Raw genomic sequence first — 23526 nt, 5'->3', positions numbered from 1 at the left:
TAAGTGACAGTACCTCATTGCTACATCTTGTCTCAAAAAAAGCCATGTTGATTCTGTTTAGTGACTGGTACCTGGTCTGGGTGCCTGACAAATGATCTCAAATCTCTGGACCTAAACCTTGTTGACTTGGGTAAGACATTTAACACCGCTTTACCTACACTTACACACATTACAGGATTGGCCTGTAGATCCCGGCAGATATTGTTTGTTGGAGTGCTGCTTTTTTCTTAAAAGACGCCTTAGTGGTGATTTGTGCTATATGAAATGGCATATGGCCAGATAGAGTAATAAATAAAGCATGGTGAATGAGATTCATTCTAGAAATGCGCATATAATATAAATATATTTAAAATCAACAACGTTTAATAGTAATAGTCCCATCCTATTGAATGGTAGTGGACTGCAGTTTTATTAATTTATTACCAATATGATATTGCTTTTTGAGTTCCTACCCCAGAGATGTAAGGAAACTGGTTGTTTTGATATTGATACTTTATTGATTGACACATGAATTCTCTCGAAGTAATCATTATTATTATTATTATAATTGTTATCATCATCGCATAAAATAATCAAGAAAAAACAACATTTGAATTGATGATTTTATCCTTCAGATGACAAACAATACAACAGGCCATTGGGGCCAAGCGGGTGGTTGGATGGGAGCATCACCCTTGAATCATATACCTATGATGTCCGCATGGGTGTACGATCTGATAGTGATGTCGTTTCTTCTTCTCTTTACTAGCCTATCCTGCTTCTTTGGTTTGTGATTGTATTTTTGACAGGGATATTTTTTTTTTCTGTAAATCTTCTGCCTGTTTGTTCTTGGTTATTTATAATTTAGCTTATGATATCTTTAGGTTATGATTTTGATTTACATTTGTACTATTTTTGTTAGATTGCTTGTTTTTTGTTTCAGCGGTCTCTCATATAACCTCAATTGTGTTGGAAGAGACATAAAGCAACAAACAAACAAACAAAACCATTGGGGCCAAGATTTACCTTCAATCTTGCTCTCTTTGACATTGTGATTCCTGGTTACATCTACACTCCAGCACAGTTTCCTCAAACTCATTCGAATGTCCCAAATTTTTTTCCTTATTATTCTTTGTTATCATTCCATTCCTTCCTATTATTTTCCTTATTATTCTTTGTTATCATTCCATTCCTTCCTATTTTTTTCCTTATTATTCTTTGTTATCATTCCATTCCTTCCTATTTTTTTTCCTTATTATTCTTTGTCATCATTCCATTCCTTCCTATTTTTTTTCCTTATTATTCTTTGTTATCATTCCATTCCTTCCTATTTTTTTTCCTTATTATTCTTTGTTATCATTCCATTCCTTCCTATTTTTTTTCCTTATTATTCTTTGTTATCATTCCATTCCTTCCTATTTTTTTTCCTTATTATTCTTTGTCATCATTCCATTCCTTCCTATTTTTTTTCCTTATTATTCTTTGTTATCATTCCATTCCTTCCTATTTTTTTTCCTTATTATTCTTTGTTATCATTCCATTCCTTCCTATTTTTTTTCCTTATTATTCTTTGTCATCATTCCATTCCTTCCTATTTTTTTTCCTTATTATTCTTTGTCATCATTCCATTCCTTCCTATTTTTTTCCTTATTATTCTTTGTTATCATCCCATTCCTTCCTATTTTTTTCCTTATTATTCTTTGTTATCATCCCATTCCTTCCTATTTTTTTTCCTTATTATTCTTTGTTACCATTCCATTCCTTCCTCGAACAAATTTTTACATCGAACACGGTTTCCTTAAACTAATTTCACCCAGCCAACGTAAAAAAAAAAAAATTAAAGTAGGTTTGTTTTTTTTATTGCGCCAGTGATTTCCACCACTGATGACTTACTGTAATATTGACAGTTGTTACTTATCTGTGTATCGTGTATATCTATCTACACTGCAAGTGTATGCATGCAGTGTACTTCACACGCAGACATACATAGCCACTCACACACTCCCTTAAATGTTTCACATAAAAGAACCCCTCTTTGCTTATTCTCATAACTTCGCCATTAGTTCCAACTTCAATGCCACGGGCCATGATCATGATGTGATAATGGTTGGCTAAGGCGGTAAATGAATGTTGTGATACAGTGGTCTCTTTTCCCCCCCCCCCCTCTTCAACACACATACACGTACACACTTATAACATATCAATCAAGTAAATAATAATAAAGTTCCCTTTATTCATCCTCTGTGCCAAAATTTGTCTTAGGGTTTATACAAGGGGAAGACCGGAATAACCCAGGTGTCAGCCGCAGCACAGCACCGCAAATTGAGCTAGAGAGAGGTGGCTTGCTGACAGTCCCATAACACTGTGGATATTCGAATTAGATATCTTTCGATTACGATGCTAAGAAGACCATACCGTTGAGCCTCACTGCACCCCCCCCCCCCCTCCTCCCTTCCTCATCAAACGTCATGGCAATCTACGTGTTTCCTCAAACGTTTTTGCATGTCCTGAGGAGTTCCAGGAAAGCGTGCTGGAGTGTATCTCAAAACGTTTGAATGACTTTTACTATGGGGGAATGCATTGCTTATGGTACTGGTTGTCTTTCAACCGTGTCCAAGAATAATATATCAATACAACGGTTTCTGTGTACATTGCCAAAAACCTTTATATTGTAAAAAAAATTTTTTTTAAATAGATGCAACAAAATTGACGTCACTCAGCTCTTTGGTTTTTTGGGGGTTTTTTAGACAGCCATTTTAATGATCAGTTCTCACTCAATTCTATATCAGTCAGACTTATAAACGTTTTAGGTTACACATAGTGTGTGTTGACACATAAAATCCGACTGGCAGTGATATGTTGTGAGTATTTTACCTAAACGCATAGCATCAATACAGAAAAGTCGTTAAGTCATTATTGCTTATCAAAAACTGACAAATAATATGATTTTGAGTCGTCTCATTAAAAAAAAAAATATACAGAAATTGACTTTTCAAACCCATTTGTTTTTAGTTTAGATATACACGGGTAAACATTGTGAATACAGACAATACAAATATCTCTGCTTGGACAAACTTCCATTGTAGTGGCTTTTGTCAGTGTACACAGAATTGCTGTATTGTATTATTATTTGACTTAGTGATTTGTAGGTAACATTATATATTATTCAGTTATTTTGTGGGTTTATTGTTTTTAATGATTATAATCGTGATTATGACAAGGTATATTTTGATCATTGTGATAATAAATAGTGGTGCTGATGAAAATGATGTCAATAATAATAATAATAAAGTTATTATAATTACTATTAGTGTTTTTATTAGTATTATTATTATTATTATAATATTGTCATCATTGTTATTGTTAATATTATTATTTTTAGTATTGTTTTTTTATTGTTGGTATTGCTATTTTCTTTTTCAGGGGAGGGAATGTTTGTTTCTTTCTTTTGATTTTTTAAGAAATCAAATGCAATCTTTTGCTTTAAAATGTATTATTTATCCAATGATATGTTTACCTCACTTTACTGCTAAATAAACCTGTTATTTTGATAGATGCCAAGATCTTGTGTTTGGGTGGTCGTGTGTCTGTATGTGTGCTTATTCTTCTTTATGGTTTTATGTGTGGGTGGGACATAAACTGACATGGCGGTTTTTTTGGGGGTTTTTTTAAATTCCCAAAATTTGCAAGCTGAAAACAGCAAAATTTGCACCCAAAAAAATGCAAACATTTGCGATTAGCTTTCCCAAAAACCCATAATTGGTTCAAATCTTACCCTTGTGAGCTACGGAATTTTAAGTTGTTCCAGACCAGACAATAATTCGTCTTCTTTATTGTTTTTTTTTGTCTTTGGTGCTTGAAAGCTTTATGTAAATCAAATTTTAGTTCATTTTTTTATTACAAAGTAATATCTTCAGGACATATCGACAATATAAAATAATACAAAGTATGTAATGTAATGTAATAATAAAATAATAAATTTATAAAGCGGGCAGAATCCACAAAGTGCTTTAAGGCACAACACATACAAAGACAATAAGGAACACAAACTGGCTTTGTGGTCTTGTGGTATGACACTCGCTTTCGAATGGAAGGTCAAGGGTTCGAGCCTCGCTCAGCGCATAGTTGAGTCCTTGGAAAAGACTGTACTCATATTCTCTCACCATACTCGGGTGTAAAATAAATACCTGGCCGTTAACAGCATTGTCTCTGTCTGAAAAAATTGTAATAATATCGCCTTACAGGCGTCGTGTCACGTCCTACATGTTAAGTATTGCTGTTGGTCAGGGACCCTTGCAAAGCGCTTTGAGCATGTTTAGTGGATATTGCGCTATATAAAAGCTCAAAAATGATGATGATGATAATGACAGTGATGATGAGATGATAATAATAATGATAGTGACAATATCAAGTGTCATGACACTACATTGAGTCGAGGTTCCGTCACAACGCCGCCCCTATTCCTCTCCAAACTCGAATACTCTTCTATCACGCTGTTGAGGGATTCCAGACTGTCGGAGAAATCCCCAACCTCCATCCCGTCAATCTGAGTGTAATGGTGAATGTGGGCCTTGGTGAAGATTCCAGGTTGGATTGATTGGAAGATTGTCAGAAGTTGGGGGGGGGGGTGAATTTGGTCAGTGGGATATGGGGGAACAGATAAAATGAATTTAATAATAATTAATTGTTGTTATATTGATAAACTATCAATTCACTAAGGTCGCTATCAAAGTGTCATATCACTTTACCACAAAACAGCACAATATAAAAGCTGGATAAGATAACAGATGGGGGACAGAGACGTTAAAAACGGTTATGTGTGGTCTTATGGTATGACACACGCCTTCGGATTTGAGGGTCCTGGGTTCAAGCCCTGATCTGAGTGGCACATAGTTGAGTCCTTGGAAAAGGCTCTTTACTCACATCCTCTTTCCATACTCAGGTGTAAAACGAGTACCTGGTCGCTAAACATTGTTGTCTCTGTCGGATAAAAAAAAAAATTGGAATATCGCCTAACAAAATTCATGTCTCTTCCTACATGTTAAATGTTGCTATTGGCTAGAGACCCCCTGTAAAGCGCTTTGAGCATGTTTAGTGGACATTGCGCTATATAAAAGTTCTAGTTATTTCTTTAAAAATAATTTTTAAAAAGGTTTTATTTTCATACACACCTTGCGCTTATACAGCTTGCTGAATCTGTCCCGGATGCCTGAGAAGGTGTGTCTGACACATGTGTTGTTGCACAGAGTGAGTAAAGATTGGGGCTGTCCAACAGCTGGAACGGAACACAGCCCCGTCTTCCAGCCCTCTTGATTCCAATGGACAAAATTCACAGTAGGGCGAAGTCTGGTAATGCATACAATGATGGCCAATTTAATATACTGTACTATGTTTGTGTGTGCGTGTGTTTGCACATGCTTGAATGCATTTGTTTAGAAACTGAGCAGTATTTGGTACTGGTGCTGTACTGTAAAACAGATGTCCTTCATCAAATAAATAAAATAAAATTCCCTTTATTCATCTCTTGGGTCTATTCAAAGGGAAGATTGGAATAACACAGGTGTCAGTAGCAGTGCAGTGCTTCAAAATATATAAAAGCTCAATTTAATTTAAGACTCAGAAGTACAATGCAAGCTATATGAGATTCTGTAATTATAACCTATTGTATAAGGCATTTAAAGGATAATTCCTATTAAGCCTTTAATAAGATAAGATAAGTACTGTATCTCATCAAATGACATTCAACCTCATCAGTGACCAAATAGATGAGAATGAGCATAAAACTTGGATCATAATATCATGTTTTTTCCCATAAGGCCCTCTACACATTATAATCTCTCCAACTGAGGAAATTATAAATGAGTAGCTAGCTAAAGGCAGAGACCTGTTTTGAAAGACTGTGAGTCCTACCTAACCTATGAAATCGAAATTAATTTGGTTCCATGTTGATTTGATGGGAAACTATATACGCCGTTGCTCATTGTGCTTTGTAAAACTTTGGAAATGGTTTATGCGGTTATGTGGTCTAGTGGTATGACACTCGCTTTTAGATCTGAAGGTCCTGAGTTCGAGAAGCCTCGCTCGGAGCATAGTTGAGTCCTTGGAAAAGGCTCTTTACTCACATTTTCTCACCATACTCAGGTGCAAAATGAGTACCTAGTCGTAAACAGCGTTGCCTTTGTCCGAAAAATTGTAATATCGCCTAACAGGTGTCAGTCATGTCCCGCCCTAAATGTTAAATGTTGCTGTTGACCAGGGACCCCTTGTAAAGGGCTTTGAGCTCAATTAGTGGATATTGCGCTATATAAAAACTCAATATTAAATTATTAAATTTTTTTTTTTTTATTCAGTCTAAGAAAACAGTTATCCTATAGTGTTTCATGTGCATCAAACTACAGGAATGAACCAGAGATAAACACATTCACTTCATAAGGAGTAAAGTTAGATTATCAACTTAGCAATAACAACAAAAAAAAATTATATGAGCAGTAAGTAGTAAAACTTTTTTTTTTTAATTGAAATTCAGAAAAATGAAAAATGAAAGAGAAACTGGGACAAACCTGTCGATATTCCTTCTGATGTCGGACACCTCAACATTACCTCTCACCATGAGAGCGCATGCAAGGAACAAACCGTGTTTGGGATCGGCTCGCAGCATTTGGTGTTCCCTGGCAAAGGCATCGGAGAACATCTGGTCTAGTCTGGGAACGAAATGGACAAAATGGATGGGAGAGAAAAAAAAAGTTGACAGATAAAGGCATTCATATTCACACAACTTTTACCAGTCCGGCATAAATTCATTTCAACGATTTAGGTTTAACCCCCATCATAATATTGTTTCATTACAATCTGTCACATTTGTATTTGCGGCAATGTGGTCAAGTGGTATGACACTCGCTTTCGGATCGGAAGGTCCTGAGTTCAAGCCTCACTCAGAGCATAGTTGAGTACTTGGAAAAGGCTCTTTACTCACATTCTCTCAATGCACTCAGGTGTAAAATGAGTACCAGGCCGTTAACAGCGTTGTCTTTGTCCGGAAAAAAAAATTATAATATCGCTTGACAAGCATCATGTCTCGTTCTACATGTTACATGTTGCTGTTGGTCGGGATCCCTTGTAAAGCACATTGAGCACATTTAGTGGATATTGCGCTATATAAGAGCTCAATTTTTTTTATTTTTTTTTATTTGTATATTTTTTCACCTGAAGAAATAAATCTTGTAAAATGGTTAGAGCATGATAATCATGAATCCAAAGTTGGAATTTTAAAAAGGGAGATAAACTTCCTGAATTCATTTTCTTCAAAAATTTTCAGCCTATGAAAGACTTGTTATGTTTGTTTTGTTGGGGGTTTTTTTTTGTTGTTGTTGGGGGGGGGGGGGGATGCGGGGGTTGTTTCTTAAATGTGAGATGAAAACCTCCAACAAGAACTGACCTGCGAGGTGGTATTTTGACATCTGCCATGCAATACAGCGGAGTTTGACTTGACACGAGATAATGCATTCTTGGAAATGGCACGAGATTCATTGTGATCTCATTGAGATCAACGTTCAGCGATCCTTCAAACCGAGCTGAGCTGAAAAGAAAATTATCAAACAGTTAAAGATGTATGTATTAGTGAAGTGTTTTCATAAACCAAGGCCTTTAAAAACAATTCCAAAACATTGCATGCATAACTTCCCCTGACCATATCCGTATGATCAAGAAAATTTAATACCATTAATTTTATAAAAAGTCTTGATGTCTCAAATTTGCTGCTATGTGGTCTTGTGATATGACACTCATCTTCAGATCAGAAGGTCCTGTGTTTAAATCCTGCTTTAGCGATGCATTGTTAGGTCCTTGAATAAGGCTCTTTACTTGCATTCTCTCACCGTACTCAGGTGTAAAAATGAGTATTTGGTTGTAAACAGCATTATGTATGTCAGAAAAAAATTGTAATCTCGTCTAACAGGCATCATGCCTTGTCCTACATGTTATGTGTTGCTGTTGGCCTGAAACCCTTCGTAAAGCGCTTTGAGCATGTTTAATAGATATAGCGCTATATAAAAGCTCAAGTTTTTTTTTTAATAATATTTTTTGGGGTGGTTTGAGTCGAAAAAAAAATATCCAGGCAAGAGTTTTCCGATCATCATTCAGTCACTCCAGTCATTCGTCATGCTCATCATTGTTTGATCTGATCAAAAGACGGCTATGTGGTCTAGTGGCATGACACTCGCTTTCGGATCGGAAGGTCCTGGGTTCGAGCCTCGCTCGGCGCATAGTTGAGTCCTTGGAGAAGGCTCTTTACTCACATTCTCTCACTGTACTCAGGAGGTGTAAAATGAGTCCCTGGCCGTTAACAGCGTTGTCTCTGTCCGAAAAAAATTGTAATATCGCATATCAGGCGTCATGTACCGTCCTACATGTTAAATTGTTAAATGTTGCTGTTGGCCAGGGACCCGTTGTAAAGCACTTTGAGTACGTTTAGTGGATATTGCGCTATATAAAATCTCATTAAATTTTTTAAAACTCAGGCATTTTTTTAAAAATCTTGATAGGTAATCGGTAAAAATACATCTTCGACTTACATTATGGTCTATCTTGGACAGGAAAACCAAAATCATAACAACGCAATTGAAAATTTTATAAAAGCAAGACGGCTTCATACATTTTAAAAATGTTAAAAGACACTGAACTGCAGCACCTTGAGCCAACCATGTGTGAAAGACTTCATTACCTGGTCATGTTGAGGAGTAAATTAGCGACCAAGTTGTTCATCTTATCAAAGGGTTTTTCATCGCTTGTTTTGGTCAAGGATCCCGCGTCTTCACAAATGGCACTGTTTGACTTAACACCCGTTTGTTGGTATGTTCGCTTGCCTGTGCCAGTGGGAAGAGTGGCCTTGGATATTTTGTTGACAATGTCAATGAGAGCCTGAGGTGAGAAAATTCAAACCGTGATCGATGTTGTTATGTCTTGATATGAATTATTTTTTTTGTTGCTTTAGGTCTCTTCCAACACAATTGAGGTTATATAAGAGACCGCTGAAACAAAAAAACAAGCAATCTAACAAAAATAGTACAAATGTAAATCAAAATCATAACCTAAAGATATCATAAGCTAAATTATAAATAACCAAGAACAAACAGGCAGAAGATTTACAGAAAAAAGAATATCCCCTGTCAAAAATACAATCACAAACCAAAGAAGCAGGATAGGCTAGTAAAGAGAAGAAGAAACGACATCACTATCGGATCGTACACCCATGCGAACATCATAGGTATATGATTCAAGGGTGATGCTCCCATCCAACCACCCGCTTATATGAATTATTATGATGTCATAAAGAAGAAGATGAAGAAAAAGAAAAAGAAGAAGAAAAAGAAGAAGAAGAAGAAGAAGAAAAACAATAATAATATTAATAATAATAACAATAATAATAATAATAATAATAATAATATCTTTATTGTCGAAGGATTTTTTTGACGCAAAATCTTTGGGATATCATTATCATAACAATAATAGAGATAATTATAACAAAAACAATGACAACAACAAGAACAACAATATTAAAGACAGAAATTACAGAAATTGTTAAAATGTATACATTACTTGATTTTCTATGGGTAGAACACAGTCTGCGTGATTTGTGAGCTCCCTCATGGCCAGAACAGTGTTGTAAGGTGAGGTGATGACGTCATCCTCAGCAGATGGGTACACTGCTGTCACAAATCTGTGGAAAAACATCATATGACATATAATTATAATGTGTGTTTGCAGATTTGACAACTAACAAACATCATGTGGCTTCATTTTTGGCATAATTTGATCCAGCACACTAGTCTGAAATTCTTTTTCATTTCAAACAGAAAGGACATAGTAGTCAATTAATTAAAAATAATTTTAAAATCAAGTCTTTCTCGATTGGAGATCGAACCTCAGACCTCCTGATTGCGAAACTCCGACAATAGGATTGTATTATTGTCTAAACACACTGCCCCACTCAACATGGTTTTTGAATGAGCAGGTGATTATGAGCAGCGATGGATCTAAGTAGTGTTAGTACGAAAAGGGTTGTCTGTAAGGGTTAGGTTACTTGCATTGTATGATATGGAAATTAGGGTCCATATGGCCTGCTGGGGAGAAAACATTAAGAATTATGAACGGCATTAAGCAAGATGAAACAGTGGAATGCATCTAAGCATGGGTCAAAGTTGGCAACGGTCACTTTGCCTGAAAATGTTGAATGCAACACACAAAAAAACCTGAAACAATCCAGTGACCACCAAGATGGTAATCAAAGCAAAATTATGTGACACCTACAAAATCACTAAATATAAAAGTGACTGTATGCAAATATCAAAGATAGTGTGAAAATATAAATAACCTTCTTCTTCCTTTGATTGCCCACAATCAATTGGTTGATTATTATGGCAAATATGAAACTGCTTTCTAATCTCTCTGTATTCCTTGTTTATAATCGTTAGTCTAAAATCAATTTCCAGGGACATTCAGGGGTCGTCAACGTTGGTCAGTGGTGGTTTGTGTAAGGTCTAAGTATCTGAATAGCAACGTGCCACAAAAGCATCAATTGTAGTGGCTTCGGTCACTTTAACCTTGCTATAAATCACAAAAACTTACACTTACACAAAAAGAAGAGATGCTTCACATGGAATTTCAGTGGCAGTAGTAGTAATAGTAGAGTAGTAATGACGGTATATGCAGGTGAACTATCAACTCCCTCAACCGGAAAGACCTGCCTAGAAAGTCTCATTCGCCGGCATTTCTGGCGTACACCAGCAAACTTTGGCCCATGCATCTAAGAAATATTCGTTTTTATTGATATTTTTTAAAAGCATTAAATGCAAAATATTTCAACAAAAAGGAATTAGAGTAATCATTCAGAGTCATCACATGGAGACAAAGTTTATCCCGAATTCTCTAGCCTGAAACAGACGATAGCAATTGCTTGCAAAAGGAAGACGACAATAAAATCTAATATCTAAATAAAGTCACTCTAAATCCTTCACATATCCTTCATAAAATCTCTTGTCAATCTTCAACTTTTCTTGCATACCCTACCTGTATACATCTGGATAATCGTCCTCTAGGAGATTTACCACACAAGTCCCTACACCAGAGCCTGTACCTGAAAAAAGATTTTTTAAGTTTCAAAGTTTAAGTTCATATCATCATATTATATAAGTAGTACTTCAGAGCCACCAGGCCCATGGAACCGGAGTTTATCCCGGTTTCTATAGTGTGAAATGGACAATAGCAATTGCTTGCTACCCTTTGGATAGGATGCTAGTCTATCGCAAAGTACTTCTGCTGCCAGATCTAATATACTCAGCTACCCAATCACTGTTGGGTGGACAAGGGAAGGAGGGGTCAACTGCACCCGGGATCGATCTCAGTCCCTTTGCTTGTGAAGCGGGTGCTCTACCAACTGAACTAAGGGGACCCCCAATCATATCATAAGTCATTTAAAATCAGCACCTTGTTCCTATTGAAACAGTAAGACTATGTGGGACAGCTCCAGTTGTGCTGTTATGTGGTTTAGTGCTATGACTCTCCCCTTCAGACTGGAAGGTCCAGGGTTCGAAACCAACTCTTGAGCAGTGCATAGTTGAGTCCTTGGAAAATGTTCTTTACTCGCAATCAATCCCTCACCATACTCAGGTGTAAAATGAGTACCAGAACAGTAACAGCGTTGTTTCAAAAAAATGTTATCATGTATTATTTTCCTGCTTGATGAGTTAATCATTTGTTTTATTTTTAGTTCTCATTTGTTGAATTTCAGTTTTCATTTTCTTTTGTAAAACTTGTCTAATTAGAATGTGCAACTGTTTGATGGGTCTTTGGCACGGTATAAGTGAAAGTGTAAAGCGCTCTGAGGCTTCGGCATCTAGCGATATAGAAGATTTCTTTATTATTATTATTATTATCTATTATATTATTATTATTATTATTATTATCATTATTATTATCAACATCATCATCATCATCATCATCATCATCATCATCATCATCATCATCATCATCATCATCATCATCATCATCATCATCATTATTATTATAATTATTATTGTTATTAATTATTATTATTATTATTATTATTATTATTATTATTATTATTATTATTATTATTATTATTATTATTATTATTTTTATTATTATTATTATTATTATTATTTTTATTATTATTATTATTATTATCATTATTATTTAAATTATCCTGAGACATATCACCATCTTTAAGAGGAGGCTCACAAATCAAAAATAAGACAAGCCATTACTGACCTCCGCCCATGGAATGCAGAATAAAAAAACATTGAAGACAATCACAAAATTCAGCAGCTCTCCGTATGACTTCAGACAACTGGTCCTTGTACTGACTTCCATACATTTTATGCCCCGTGGCCCTGATGGCAAAATAAATATAAGTCACAAAACAATTTTACAAAGATTGATGAAAAAAAAAAAAAAATGAAAAAAAAAAATAAATTAAAAAATAAAAAAAAAAAACAAACATAAATAGTAATTCAAGAAAGCACATAGGTTGAATCTTAACATTTCTGCAGCTTCGTGTTGATGTCTGTGTGTCAATGCAATATAGGACAATGGAGAGAAAAGTAAAGTGTGTTACTGTGACTCGTATACTTATACTGACAACCTTTAATTTTTGTATTTATTTCCAATTCCATTATATTTATTTTCCAACAACGATTTTATATTTCACTTTCTAAACTGCATTACACTGTTCCTCTCCGCCTCCCCTCTTTTCACTTAATTAACTGCGCACCTTTTAGAAATATCTAGTATTCTATTTTAATTCGTGCTTCCTTACAAAGGAGCATACTATTTCCTGCCAACCAATGTTTTGTTTATTCATCGTAATAACGCCACTACCATATCTCATTCTGTAGTGTTTCATTCATCCTGTTTTGTTGATAAAGGGGAAACCTGAAACATTCATTTGATCTGTTGTAATAAAATTGAAGCTTACATTCAATTTCATATTATTTATTTCTTCTAGCTTCGAGCAGCAACATTTACATTACTTCGTATAAAAGGGGACAACACAAAACAACAAGACACAAAATAAATGGCTACAAAGAAAATCACATTTTGTCAAATGGGGATCTCTATATTTGAAAAAATAAATAAATATATAAATAAATAAAAATAAAACAAATTTTTTGCAAAATGTCCTTCCTAAAGGCCCTCAGTCAAGAGGCCTAAATGTTAGTTTGAACACAGGAACCTATTTTAGGTTATGCTGCAAGTTCACAACTATAGATAGAATGAAGTTGATACACTCAGGTCTTTGTTATTGTTTTTTGCCATCCGCGTTTAATTCTCACTTAACTGTATTATCCAGACTATAAAGTTCATGGTTACACATAGTTTTGGTCTGTTATTCTTCCGGATGGCAATGTTGTGAGCTTCTTAGCCAAGAGGATACTATCTATACCTACATCACAGCAACAAATTTTCATATTTTTAAAAAATTTCCATTCTCTGTCATTTATCCTGTTACTGACCAGTTATTGCCAGATCCAGAGACATCTGTGATGAATTGATGATAGTCAAAGACTTCCCGTAGTGGCCCTGACATCATCTCACTGACCACTCCCTCTTCCATGTCCACTAAGATGGCCTAGAAAAGAAAAAAAATCAAAATACTCCATTACATCAGACCTGCCAACCCTTCACAATTCAAAAGTGGAATCAGAAGGTCAGAAAATAGGAATTTGAGACAAAAAATAGGAATTTCTTAACAATAGATAGTCCTGTATCGAAATGAATGACAACCAACTTTGCCACCCAAACACATAAAGACAGTATACGGTCAGCTGACAAAACTAGATATCACATGTATTAGGCAATGGAATGGGGAAGGGGGAAAGAAGTACAATTAATGTTCCTACTTAGTTCCCTTTTGGCAATCATTAAAAAAAACAACTTCGAAAATCGGAAATTTAGAGACAATGGTGGAATTGCGGAAAAGGAAGAATGAAAACGGGAATGATTCCGCCAAAAGTGGAAGGGTTGGCAGGTATGATTACATCCAAAAGGCCCAAGAAGTTGTAGTTAATCCCAATTTTTGCTGTGTTAAATAAACAGTATTAAATGTTTGCTATTCTCTAGACAGGATGCAAATATGTCGCAAAGTACTTTTTTTCCAGCGCTAATAGACTTATTTACACAATAAATGGTGGGTGGAAATAGACAAATATGTAGAATGCCTTTTCAGAGGGCATAGGTGTTAGTGTGCTGTGTGCCTCAATGCTCATAAGTACCAAATGACCAAATCGAATTTGTGTTAGGAGTCTAGCTAAGACCATACTACAACAATACAGCATCACATATAAGAAGATATTATATACTATTGTTATATATACTTATCCTCTTGGTGCTTGGGTAGCAAGTAAGACCGATATTAAAAGATATATCAGTGGATGGATAGACATCAATACAGAGATAAATACCATATATAAATGGGAGTCTCAACGGCTTGATTCACTCACCAATTAAAGGACATGGTTTAAATCAAGAGTCCCTCTGTCCACCCAGCAGTGAATGGGTAAGTGGATCATCGGAGGAAATTACTTTAAGACTGACTTTTTTACTTTACTGTCTGTTTAACAGTGCAAAAATGTTGAAAACTTCTGTATAAACTTTTGGTTTCAAGATTTTGATGGGACTATATACATATTTTATTACAGCAATCATCATCTTGATCAAGGCCTGCAATTAAGAGTCTTTTACATCAAATATCAAGAAGAAGAAGAAGAAGAAGAAGAAGAAGAAGAAGAAGAAGAAGAAGAAGAAGAAGAAGAAGAAGAAGAAGAAGAAGAAGTAGTAAAAATTGCATTTCTAATCTGCCTGAATCCGCATGAGATAGGCACCAACACCTACACACTGTTTATAGGGTAAAATCATTTAAAAGTACGAATCAACACAAAATTTATTGGGTTCTTATTGAGTAAATGCATTTGTATGAGTATATGAAAGTGGAGACGTTGATGAGCTTTGATTTGACTTTTTGTTAACGGAGACATGGCAGTAACTTGTCCTTCGTCGCCACTGACTATTTTTCGGCAAATCTGGTGAAAAACAAGTGAAATACTGCAGGAATTGATTGACTGTTTTTTAAATGCCATTCCTCTTCTTAATCACAAATTCCATTGACACTCTTTGAAATTGGGGGTCCTGACAGCTCAGGGTTGATCCCAGGTGCAATGAAGATTTATCTAACAGTCTCATCCACCCAACAATGAGGGTCTGGTTAAAATACTTTCAGATAGACAAGCGTCTCATCTAAAGTGTAACAATTAATTGCTTATGGCAATTTAACATAATAGAAACCAGGAAACATTTCAGATTATAAGCCTTACCGCTCTTGAGGACGACTACCTTTTGAAATCACGAAGACTACATGCTGATCTGTAATAATATCAAAGAAAAAGGCTTCATGTATTTTTTTCTTTCTTACCCGAGCCTTTAAGGATTTGATCTTCCCGAGGCCTGAGCCCAAAGGAATGTTTGCAGGGTCATCATGACGACTGTCCACATTACGAAAAAAACTCCCGATTGATTCGTTGTACACTCCATTCTGGTTTTTAGAAAGAATATCAGAATAAGAGAGATAATTGTTTTGAATATCTTGGACTTTTTAAAATTCCTTGCAATTAAAATACAAAACTCCATGAGGAAAAATAATAACAACACAATGAAAAACAAACAAGAAAACAAAATAAACAAAGATAAACAAAACAAAAAGCAAAACCAAATCCAGTATAGTATAGGATAGTTTCGAATTACGAAATTCTGCCTCCAATTTCAGAACTTCATGAGCATCTCTAAGTCATTAAAACTTATTGAAAATCAAAGTTGATGCCGACTAAATCATTTTAACCCTGTCCTTACCGCCCATAGGACAATCGTCATATTCGTTATGATGCAACCGACAATTTTCTCATTCTGATTTCTCTTGTACATCACAAAATGTAAAGAAATTCTTTAATTACAACTATTTTTACTAAACACTGTTGTAGACATCATTTTGCTGAACAAAATTCTGTATAGAATGCACTTGTTACTTATTTGTTTGAGTAAGAAAAGTCGATTTTTGTGCTGGGTGGGTGTGAATTTTCAGGGGAAATTCTAAAAATAGCTGGTAAGGAGAGAGTTAAGGATTTTGAAGTCTTATTTAATTATTTTTTTTAACTGGAGCGACTACAAAATTTATCTCCCAAAAATTACGAATTTTTAGATTTTCAAGTAGTCAGGTCTGGAATAGTATCTTCATGAATCTGATTTAAATATGAGTTCAACAGTCGTGATGTCATTTCCCTCGTAATGACGCATAGTAACTGGTTCTAATCTATTGGAGCAATGGCGGACGCCATTATCTCCATCACTGGCTTTATGAAATACTTCTCTGATGAACATAAAAGTGTATCCAGAAGAGAAAAGCATTATAAATCTGATCATGGTTTGACTTTTACACATTCTGATCACATAGCATGTGAAAAAGTTCTAGCCAGCATGAAGAATAAAAAATACCGATTTTCTTTGTTAAAAACCAAGCTGCTGGTTGCTGGGCAGACATGACATCAGACTATTGAATCCTATTGCCAACTCCTTGACCAAAAAATGAAACATATTCTTACAAATGTAGCGCTGCACCATATGTGTTTAAATAAAAATATTGTTTTAACATCTTGTACATTCTAAACATTGAGTTGGAGCTATATGTTATTGTGGATTTTTTAAGGACAGGTGAATATATACGATATGTCAAAAAAACAATTTTTAAAATAAAAATAAAAATAAAATTGAGCTTTATATATCGCAATATCCACTACATGTGCTCAAAACGCTTTACAAGGGGTCCCTGGTCAACAGCAACATTTAACATGTAGGACGGGACATGCCGCCTGTTAGGCAATATTACAATTTTTCGGACAAAGACAACGCTGTTAACGGTCAGATACTCATTTTACACCTGAGTACGGTGAGAGAAAAAGAGTAAAGAGCCTTTTCCAAGGACTCAACTATGCGCTGAGCGCAAGGCTCAAACCCAGGACCTTCTGATCCGAAAGTGAGTGTCATACCACAAGACCACATAGCCGCACAACAATGGCTCCTAAAACATTACCCACTATAAAGATAAACTATACCAACCTGGTTGACTTGGGAATGTTCTCTTAGTGCTAAATCCCAAAACCTGCAGCCAATCTGGTTACCACATTGCCCCACTGGAAAAGAAACCAACAAAATATAGCTATACCTTAAACGTCAACTGAGTGACCTGGTGATCTGAAACATTTGTCCTTTGCCCCCGTGAAAAGTTAAGATGTATTTTGAATTTTACTTTTATCAGTGCTGATAGTGACAAAAAGTGAAAAAGGAGTATAAAAGGATACTTTATATTGCCATATATAAATATATAATCATTGCAAATTATATGTGTAGTCTTGATAGGTCGAACAAGTGTCTACTATAAAGCCCCATTCTTACTGCATAATTATCATTGATACTGGAGCTAACTTCTGAAGAGTGGGAATCTGCACCTGTCTGTTCCACCACACATCAATTCTCTCACTGTCGATACATTGACTGGGAGGTGGGGGAGGATGTAATCTATGTAAAATGAAGGAAATTCCTCCTATCACTCCAAAATATTATAAATGAGAGGCGAAAGCTGTTCTTATATCATTTATTAGTTTTCACCAAGAGAAAAGCCAACTCAGTGTGAAATGAGCTTTGATCAGTAAAACCATCGTCCTGGTGTTGACATGACGTAAGCTTGTTGCAAGCGCTGTAAAACCCTTAAAAAACAAACAAAAAACAAAAGCCATTGTGATTGCAGCTCTCTTGATTAAAACAACCCCAGTAAGTAAAATCCAATCGCTGTGAAGGAAATGGCAGGCCTATCAGTGCCACTGATTGTTTTAAACTTTGATTTTTATCAATTTGCCGACAAACAGTAAAAAATGTTGTAGAAATTTTGGATCCTATTATATTTATGCGTGGAAATTATTGACATTGTACTTTGGTAAAAATTGGACAAAAATTACAACTTTGGTGATGAAAAATGACTTTGATGACAATTATTGTAAACACATACAAAATATAATGGATAAATTATAACTCCCTTATTTGTGGACTGATTTTGGCATTCTGGTATCAATATAATTTAATGAAGAGATAGTGACTTCAGACTTTTTTTATTTTTTATGCAAAATTATTATTTTAGCACTGAGAAAAATGTTTAATGAAATAAAATATTACCCTATTTGATCCACTGACATCATTTATTCTTATAAAATAGTGAGTAAAGCATCAAAAAGTCTTCAACCAATCACAAGCTCTCTAATCGGCCATCCAAAACAAAGACGTGACTGATCATCAAGGTAATACGCTACTGCTATGAAAATAATTGACACCTTTTTGAGTCAGCCTAATAGCTAAAAACTAAAAGTAAAAAATGTAATTGTGAGGAGGAATTTGAAAGTCACATTATTGAAATCAGCTTCAAAAAAGAACAGTGGTCTGTATTTCAGAAAAATCGGTTGAAAACCAACTGTTTTACGAGTAAACTTGATTTTTAAAATTGCTTTTGTTTATTTTAGCTTTTTTTTTGTAATTTTCTTATTTATTAGCCTATTTTCTTGATATTAATATCATTGTTTATATCTCAATGAGACGAGATCAGTATATACTTTGTTTCAATTATGACTAGAACATAAATTGTCTTTTCAACCTATCAGCCCTGCCTCACTAATAAATTCATAAGGCTGGTGATTCTGATGCAACCATGAGACGACCATCATCAAATGCTTCAACGGTGACTCAAGGCATGAGTTGACATCTGTTGACACGTGAGCTGTCAGAACGACCAATCATTGAATGGTCAATATTTTTTAGAGCCAATCGTTCTTCAATCAAAAAAATCAAGAACTCAGGTGAACAAAATTTTGAAATATGGTGATGAACAGATTTATGATTATGAAATCATTCCTTGGCAGAGTTTAGTCATGAGTGACCGTAAAAACGAAAATGTAATTGTAGAGATCAAAGGATAGGCTTACATCATCAAATGATTGACATGGTGACATGGACATATAGGGAACTTATTATCTACTCCACCAAAAATAATCTGAACACTAGATGGTTAATTTAAAAAAAAAAAATCTGGTACACAAACATCAGTAAAATTACTCTGCTCGGCAGGGACCACGTTTTTACAAAAGGGGCATCATAATACTAGATAATGTGTGCATCTCAGCATCTAGTCATCTAGCGAATACTCTCGATATTCCGGCAATCAGTAATTCAATAAATTACACATTAAAAAATGAACACTTGACTAATTGAACTGTGAACAACCCATTTTGAAAACAGAGTGTCTACGTTCACCGAAGCCGGGCACCTAGCCTCAGGATCTACGTACACGGTAAACTTGTACCGTACTTTGGGAGGGGAGAAGGTGGCATTGAGCTTGGTGCACGGTAACTTATGACCTTGATTTCTTTCATTCCTGCCCCCCCTTTATGTTTGTGTGTGTGTGTGTGTGTTATAGGCAGAATGTAAGGTAAGTGGTAGCTGGCCTGCAAGACGGCCAAATACCTGATTAAATTGGCTAAATAGAAAATATATTATAGTTTGGTATTAGACACCCACTACCCGATGTCTTGGGTTTAATCCATAAGCCTAGGCCTAGTGAGAGACAAATCCTACATATATATGCAAACCAAGCTGAAAGTTTCCGTTTTACCGTGAGATGCGAAGGGGAAGGGATGACACAGTGACGAGAGAGAGAGAGAGAGAGAGAGAGAGAGAGAGAGGGGGGAGGGGTTAGGGGGGAGGGGCATTGGGGAAGATGAAAGAAACAATGGGTCACCTGATGACCGAGATCAAAGAGGTGATAGGGAGCTGCTTTATGATAACCCCTAACAGTAAATTTTTAAATTTTTTTTTCATCCAGATAATAGTTTCCCTTTTGTAAATGCAGAATAAATCATTTCCACCAATTAAGCTTTAGTCGCATAGCTTGACTTTTAATGGTAACATTAACTCACTCAACCCTAACATCGACTATCTCAGTCTCAGTATTTGACTTCTACCCCACCAATGTTTACATTTTTCTGAGACAAATTATAAACACATTATCAGAAAATATTACTGTATTTAACTTTTATATTATATTTGTAGTTGAATAAAATCATGTACAACCCAATTTTATATTAGATTAAGTTACTGGATATAATTTTTTTCTATTTTAAAAAGTATCAAAAATCTCTTGGGAGAGTAGAGGGCTAGGGTTAAGTGAGTTAAGTGACTAAAGATTGAATCTCGCCTTTATTAATGGGCTAAAGTTAAATTGTATTGTTTGTTGTTTTTTTTTAATAGCACACACACACACACACACATACACACACAGAGACAGAGCGAGGTCCATCCATTGCTTGTATTGCAAACCAATTACCGGGGAATTACCGTGTACGTAGATCCTGAGGCTAGGTGTCTGGTTACCGTGTACGTACGTTGAATAACTGAGAATAACGCCTCAGCCTCAATGTCAATAACGCTGTGAAAAGTAAAATCCAGGAAAAGAAGGTGTGCAGGTTTTCATACCTGATGTGAGTCATAAACAAACGAGATGAAATAAGACTAAGACGCAATAGTGAACGGACTCAAATAGCCACTAAACAGATTACCAACACGAAAAACCTCCTTCACAAAAAAACAAAACAAAAATTAAAAATAAAATGGAACACATTGAAACACAACAAAAATTCGTTCCCATACCTTGCACAACAATAGACTGGGTCATTTCTAACAAAGATTTGTCGACAAATTTCAGACATAAATAGTTTAGTTTGTGAGACTAAGAATTCAAAAACCAGCTAACAATCACTGAAAGCATGTTCAGTCAGTCCCCACATAACGACCACTTGTTTGTAAATAAAGATTTGCGGCGATAGTATTCTCCCTTGTGCAATGTAAGTTTAGCGTTCTTTGTGCGTTTCGCTTTCTTTCTTTTTTTTTTTCTTTTTTTTTTTTTTTTAAATTCTTTCTTACAATTTTTATGTCTTTCTTTCTCGTTCTCATAGAATGAAATTATTATTATTATTATTATTATTATTATTATTATTATTATTATTATTATTATTATTATTATTATTATTATTATTATTATTATTATTATTATTATTATTATTATTATTATTATTATTATTATTATTATTATTATTATTATTATTATTATTATTATTATTATTATTATTATTATTATTATTATTATTATCATTATTATTATTATTATTATTATTATTATTATTATTATTATTATTATTATTATTATTATTATTATTATTATTATTAATGTTGTTGTTATTATTATCTGTCGTGTGTGCATACACATGTTGAATATTTCAGTATTTATGTCTATTGTGTCCTATTCATGTGATTGTGTGAATACATTTTTTTTAAATCAAAATTCATTCCACAAAACTGTAGGCACAATTGGTTCAGGCAAATGTCCTCTATGTCCAACCCAAGGTTACCCAGTCTTATAGATAGAATGTGCTTGGCCAAGGAGTTCACAACATTGCCATCCGGAAGTATAGCGGACCAACACACAAACTCTGTGTAACCATGAACTTTTATAGTCTGGTTAATACAGTTTAGTGAGAACAACTCACAAACGCGGATGGCAAAAACAATAACAAAGGCCTGAGTGACGTCATCTTCGAACTATCTATAGATACCGAGTCGGCATCAAACCATTGTCAGGCAAATGTCCTCTATGTTCAACTCAAGGAAACCCAGTCCCACACATACCAAAGTCGCCATCACCCCTGGATCAGGCAACCTTCCTGTACGCCCAGCCCAAGGTAACGGAGTCTCAACCAGATACCAATTTGGATTCACCCCTGGGTCAGGCAACTTTCCTCTATGCCCAGCCCAAGGTAACGGAGTCTCAACCAGATATCAATTTGGATTCACCCCTGGGTCAGGCAACCTTCCTCTATGCCCAGCCCAAGGTAACGGAGTCTCACCCAGATATCAATTTGGATTCACCCCCTGGGTCAAGCAACCTCCCTGTATGCCCAGCCCAAGGTAACGGACTCTCAACCAGATACCAATTTGGCTTCACTCCTGGGTCAAGCAACCTTCCTGTATGCCCAGCCCAAGGTAACGGAGTCTCAACCAGATACCAATTTGGATTCACCCCCTGGGTCAAGCAACCTTCCTTTATGCCCAGCCCACGGTAATCCAGTATATCAAGTCGTCATCATCCCTTGGCCAAGCAACGATCATCCATATGGATCATAAGTTAGACACCCTTCCTCAATGCCCAGACAAAGGTAATCCAGTCTCACAAGGATACCAGCATATCTTAATCAAGTAAGCTTCCCCTTATGCGGCTATGTGTTCTTGTTGTATCACACTCGCTTTCGGATCGAAGGTCCTGGCTTCGAGATTCGCTCAGCGCATAGTTGAGTCCTTGGAAAAGGCTCTTTACTCACTTTCTCTCACCGTACTCAGGTGTAAAATGAGTACCTGGCCCTTAACAGCGTGGTCTCTGTCCGAGAAAAAAAAAGTGTATTATCGCCTAACAGGCGGCATGTCCCATCCTAAATGTTAAGTGTTGCTGTTAACCAGGGACCCCTTGTAAAGCGCTTTGAGCACTTTTAGTGGATATTGCGCTATATAAAAGCTCATTGATTTGATTTGACTATGCCCAACCCAAGGTATCCCAACCTCACACAGATACCAAGTCGGCATCACCCCTGGACCAACAACCTTCCATGCCCAGCCAAAGGTAACCCAGTTTCACAGATACCAGGTCGGCATCATCCCTGGGTCAAGCAACGATGTTCAATGTCCATCCCATAGTAACTCAGCCTCATACAGATACCAAGTCAACATAATCCATGAGTTAGACACCCTTCCTCTATTCTCAGACTAAGGTGACCAAGCCTCTCACCAATACCGGGTCTGGAAACTTTCCAGTATGCCCACCCTAAAGTCTCACAGAGACACCAATTTGAGACCTTCACCAAAAGGTAAAAAATATGACAAAAGCACCTCACAGACGTCACAGCTCACATCTCGTCCTACATAGCAAGGGTTCTTCGTGGACCTCTTGTAAAACGCTTTGAGCAAATTTAGTTAACCTACATCCCAATCACACTCGCTTAAAATCATTACCGAATTTCTTATTTTTCTACAGTTACATCAACAATGTCCAGTCTAGATATCCAATCTTCAAAGATGGCCATTCTGATACATGAACAGCAGAATCCATCTCTCACCAGGCACCAGACAAGATACAAGAATAAAGGCCAGTTTCAAACACAGAGCCGACAATACAAAAATGCCTCGACAGACAGATTCCAACTATGGTCCACGCGCACTTAAATCATGTCATCTTTCTGTAAACACATTTTCTAAATGTTGAATACATTTATATATAGATCTAGATATATATTTTCAAAAATAGAATTTATATATCCAAAAAAATCTTTCGTTTTTTTCGTT

At 35.7% G+C, this 23526-nt stretch overlaps 1 protein-coding gene across 2 annotated transcripts; it reads right to left on the bottom strand.

Annotated features, from left to right (window-relative positions):
- Positions 1–3858: 3858 nt before the first annotated feature.
- Positions 3859–20933, bottom strand: LOC144957066 (tubulin epsilon chain-like). Of its 2 annotated transcripts, XM_078888032.1 has the most exons (12): positions 20788–20933; positions 17158–17231; positions 15464–15583; positions 13509–13624; positions 12265–12386; positions 11044–11110; positions 9574–9694; positions 8699–8895; positions 7415–7555; positions 6540–6680; positions 5151–5325; positions 3859–4549 (listed from the first exon to the last, which is right to left on the bottom strand). In XM_078888032.1, exons 1-12 carry the CDS (start codon positions 20810–20812, stop codon positions 4394–4396), a joined length of 1455 nt encoding a protein of 484 aa, XP_078744158.1. In that variant the 5' UTR covers positions 20813–20933; the 3' UTR covers positions 3859–4393. The 2 variants fall into 2 exon arrangements, with proteins under 2 accessions (XP_078744158.1, XP_078744159.1); XM_078888033.1 differs by lacking the exons at positions 15464–15583; positions 17158–17231; positions 20788–20933 and adding an exon at positions 14496–14578 and having other exon boundaries at positions 4253–4549.
- Positions 20934–23526: the final 2593 nt, after the last annotated feature.

This window comes from Berghia stephanieae, chromosome 11 (assembly GCF_034508935.2).
Source record: "Berghia stephanieae isolate SIO BIC M18660-M18661 chromosome 11, UCSD_Bste_1.3, whole genome shotgun sequence".
Taxonomy (NCBI): Eukaryota; Metazoa; Mollusca; class Gastropoda; order Nudibranchia; family Aeolidiidae; genus Berghia; species Berghia stephanieae.
Note: the sequence above shows the minus strand (reverse complement) of the source record. Positions and strands in the feature narration are given on the sequence as shown.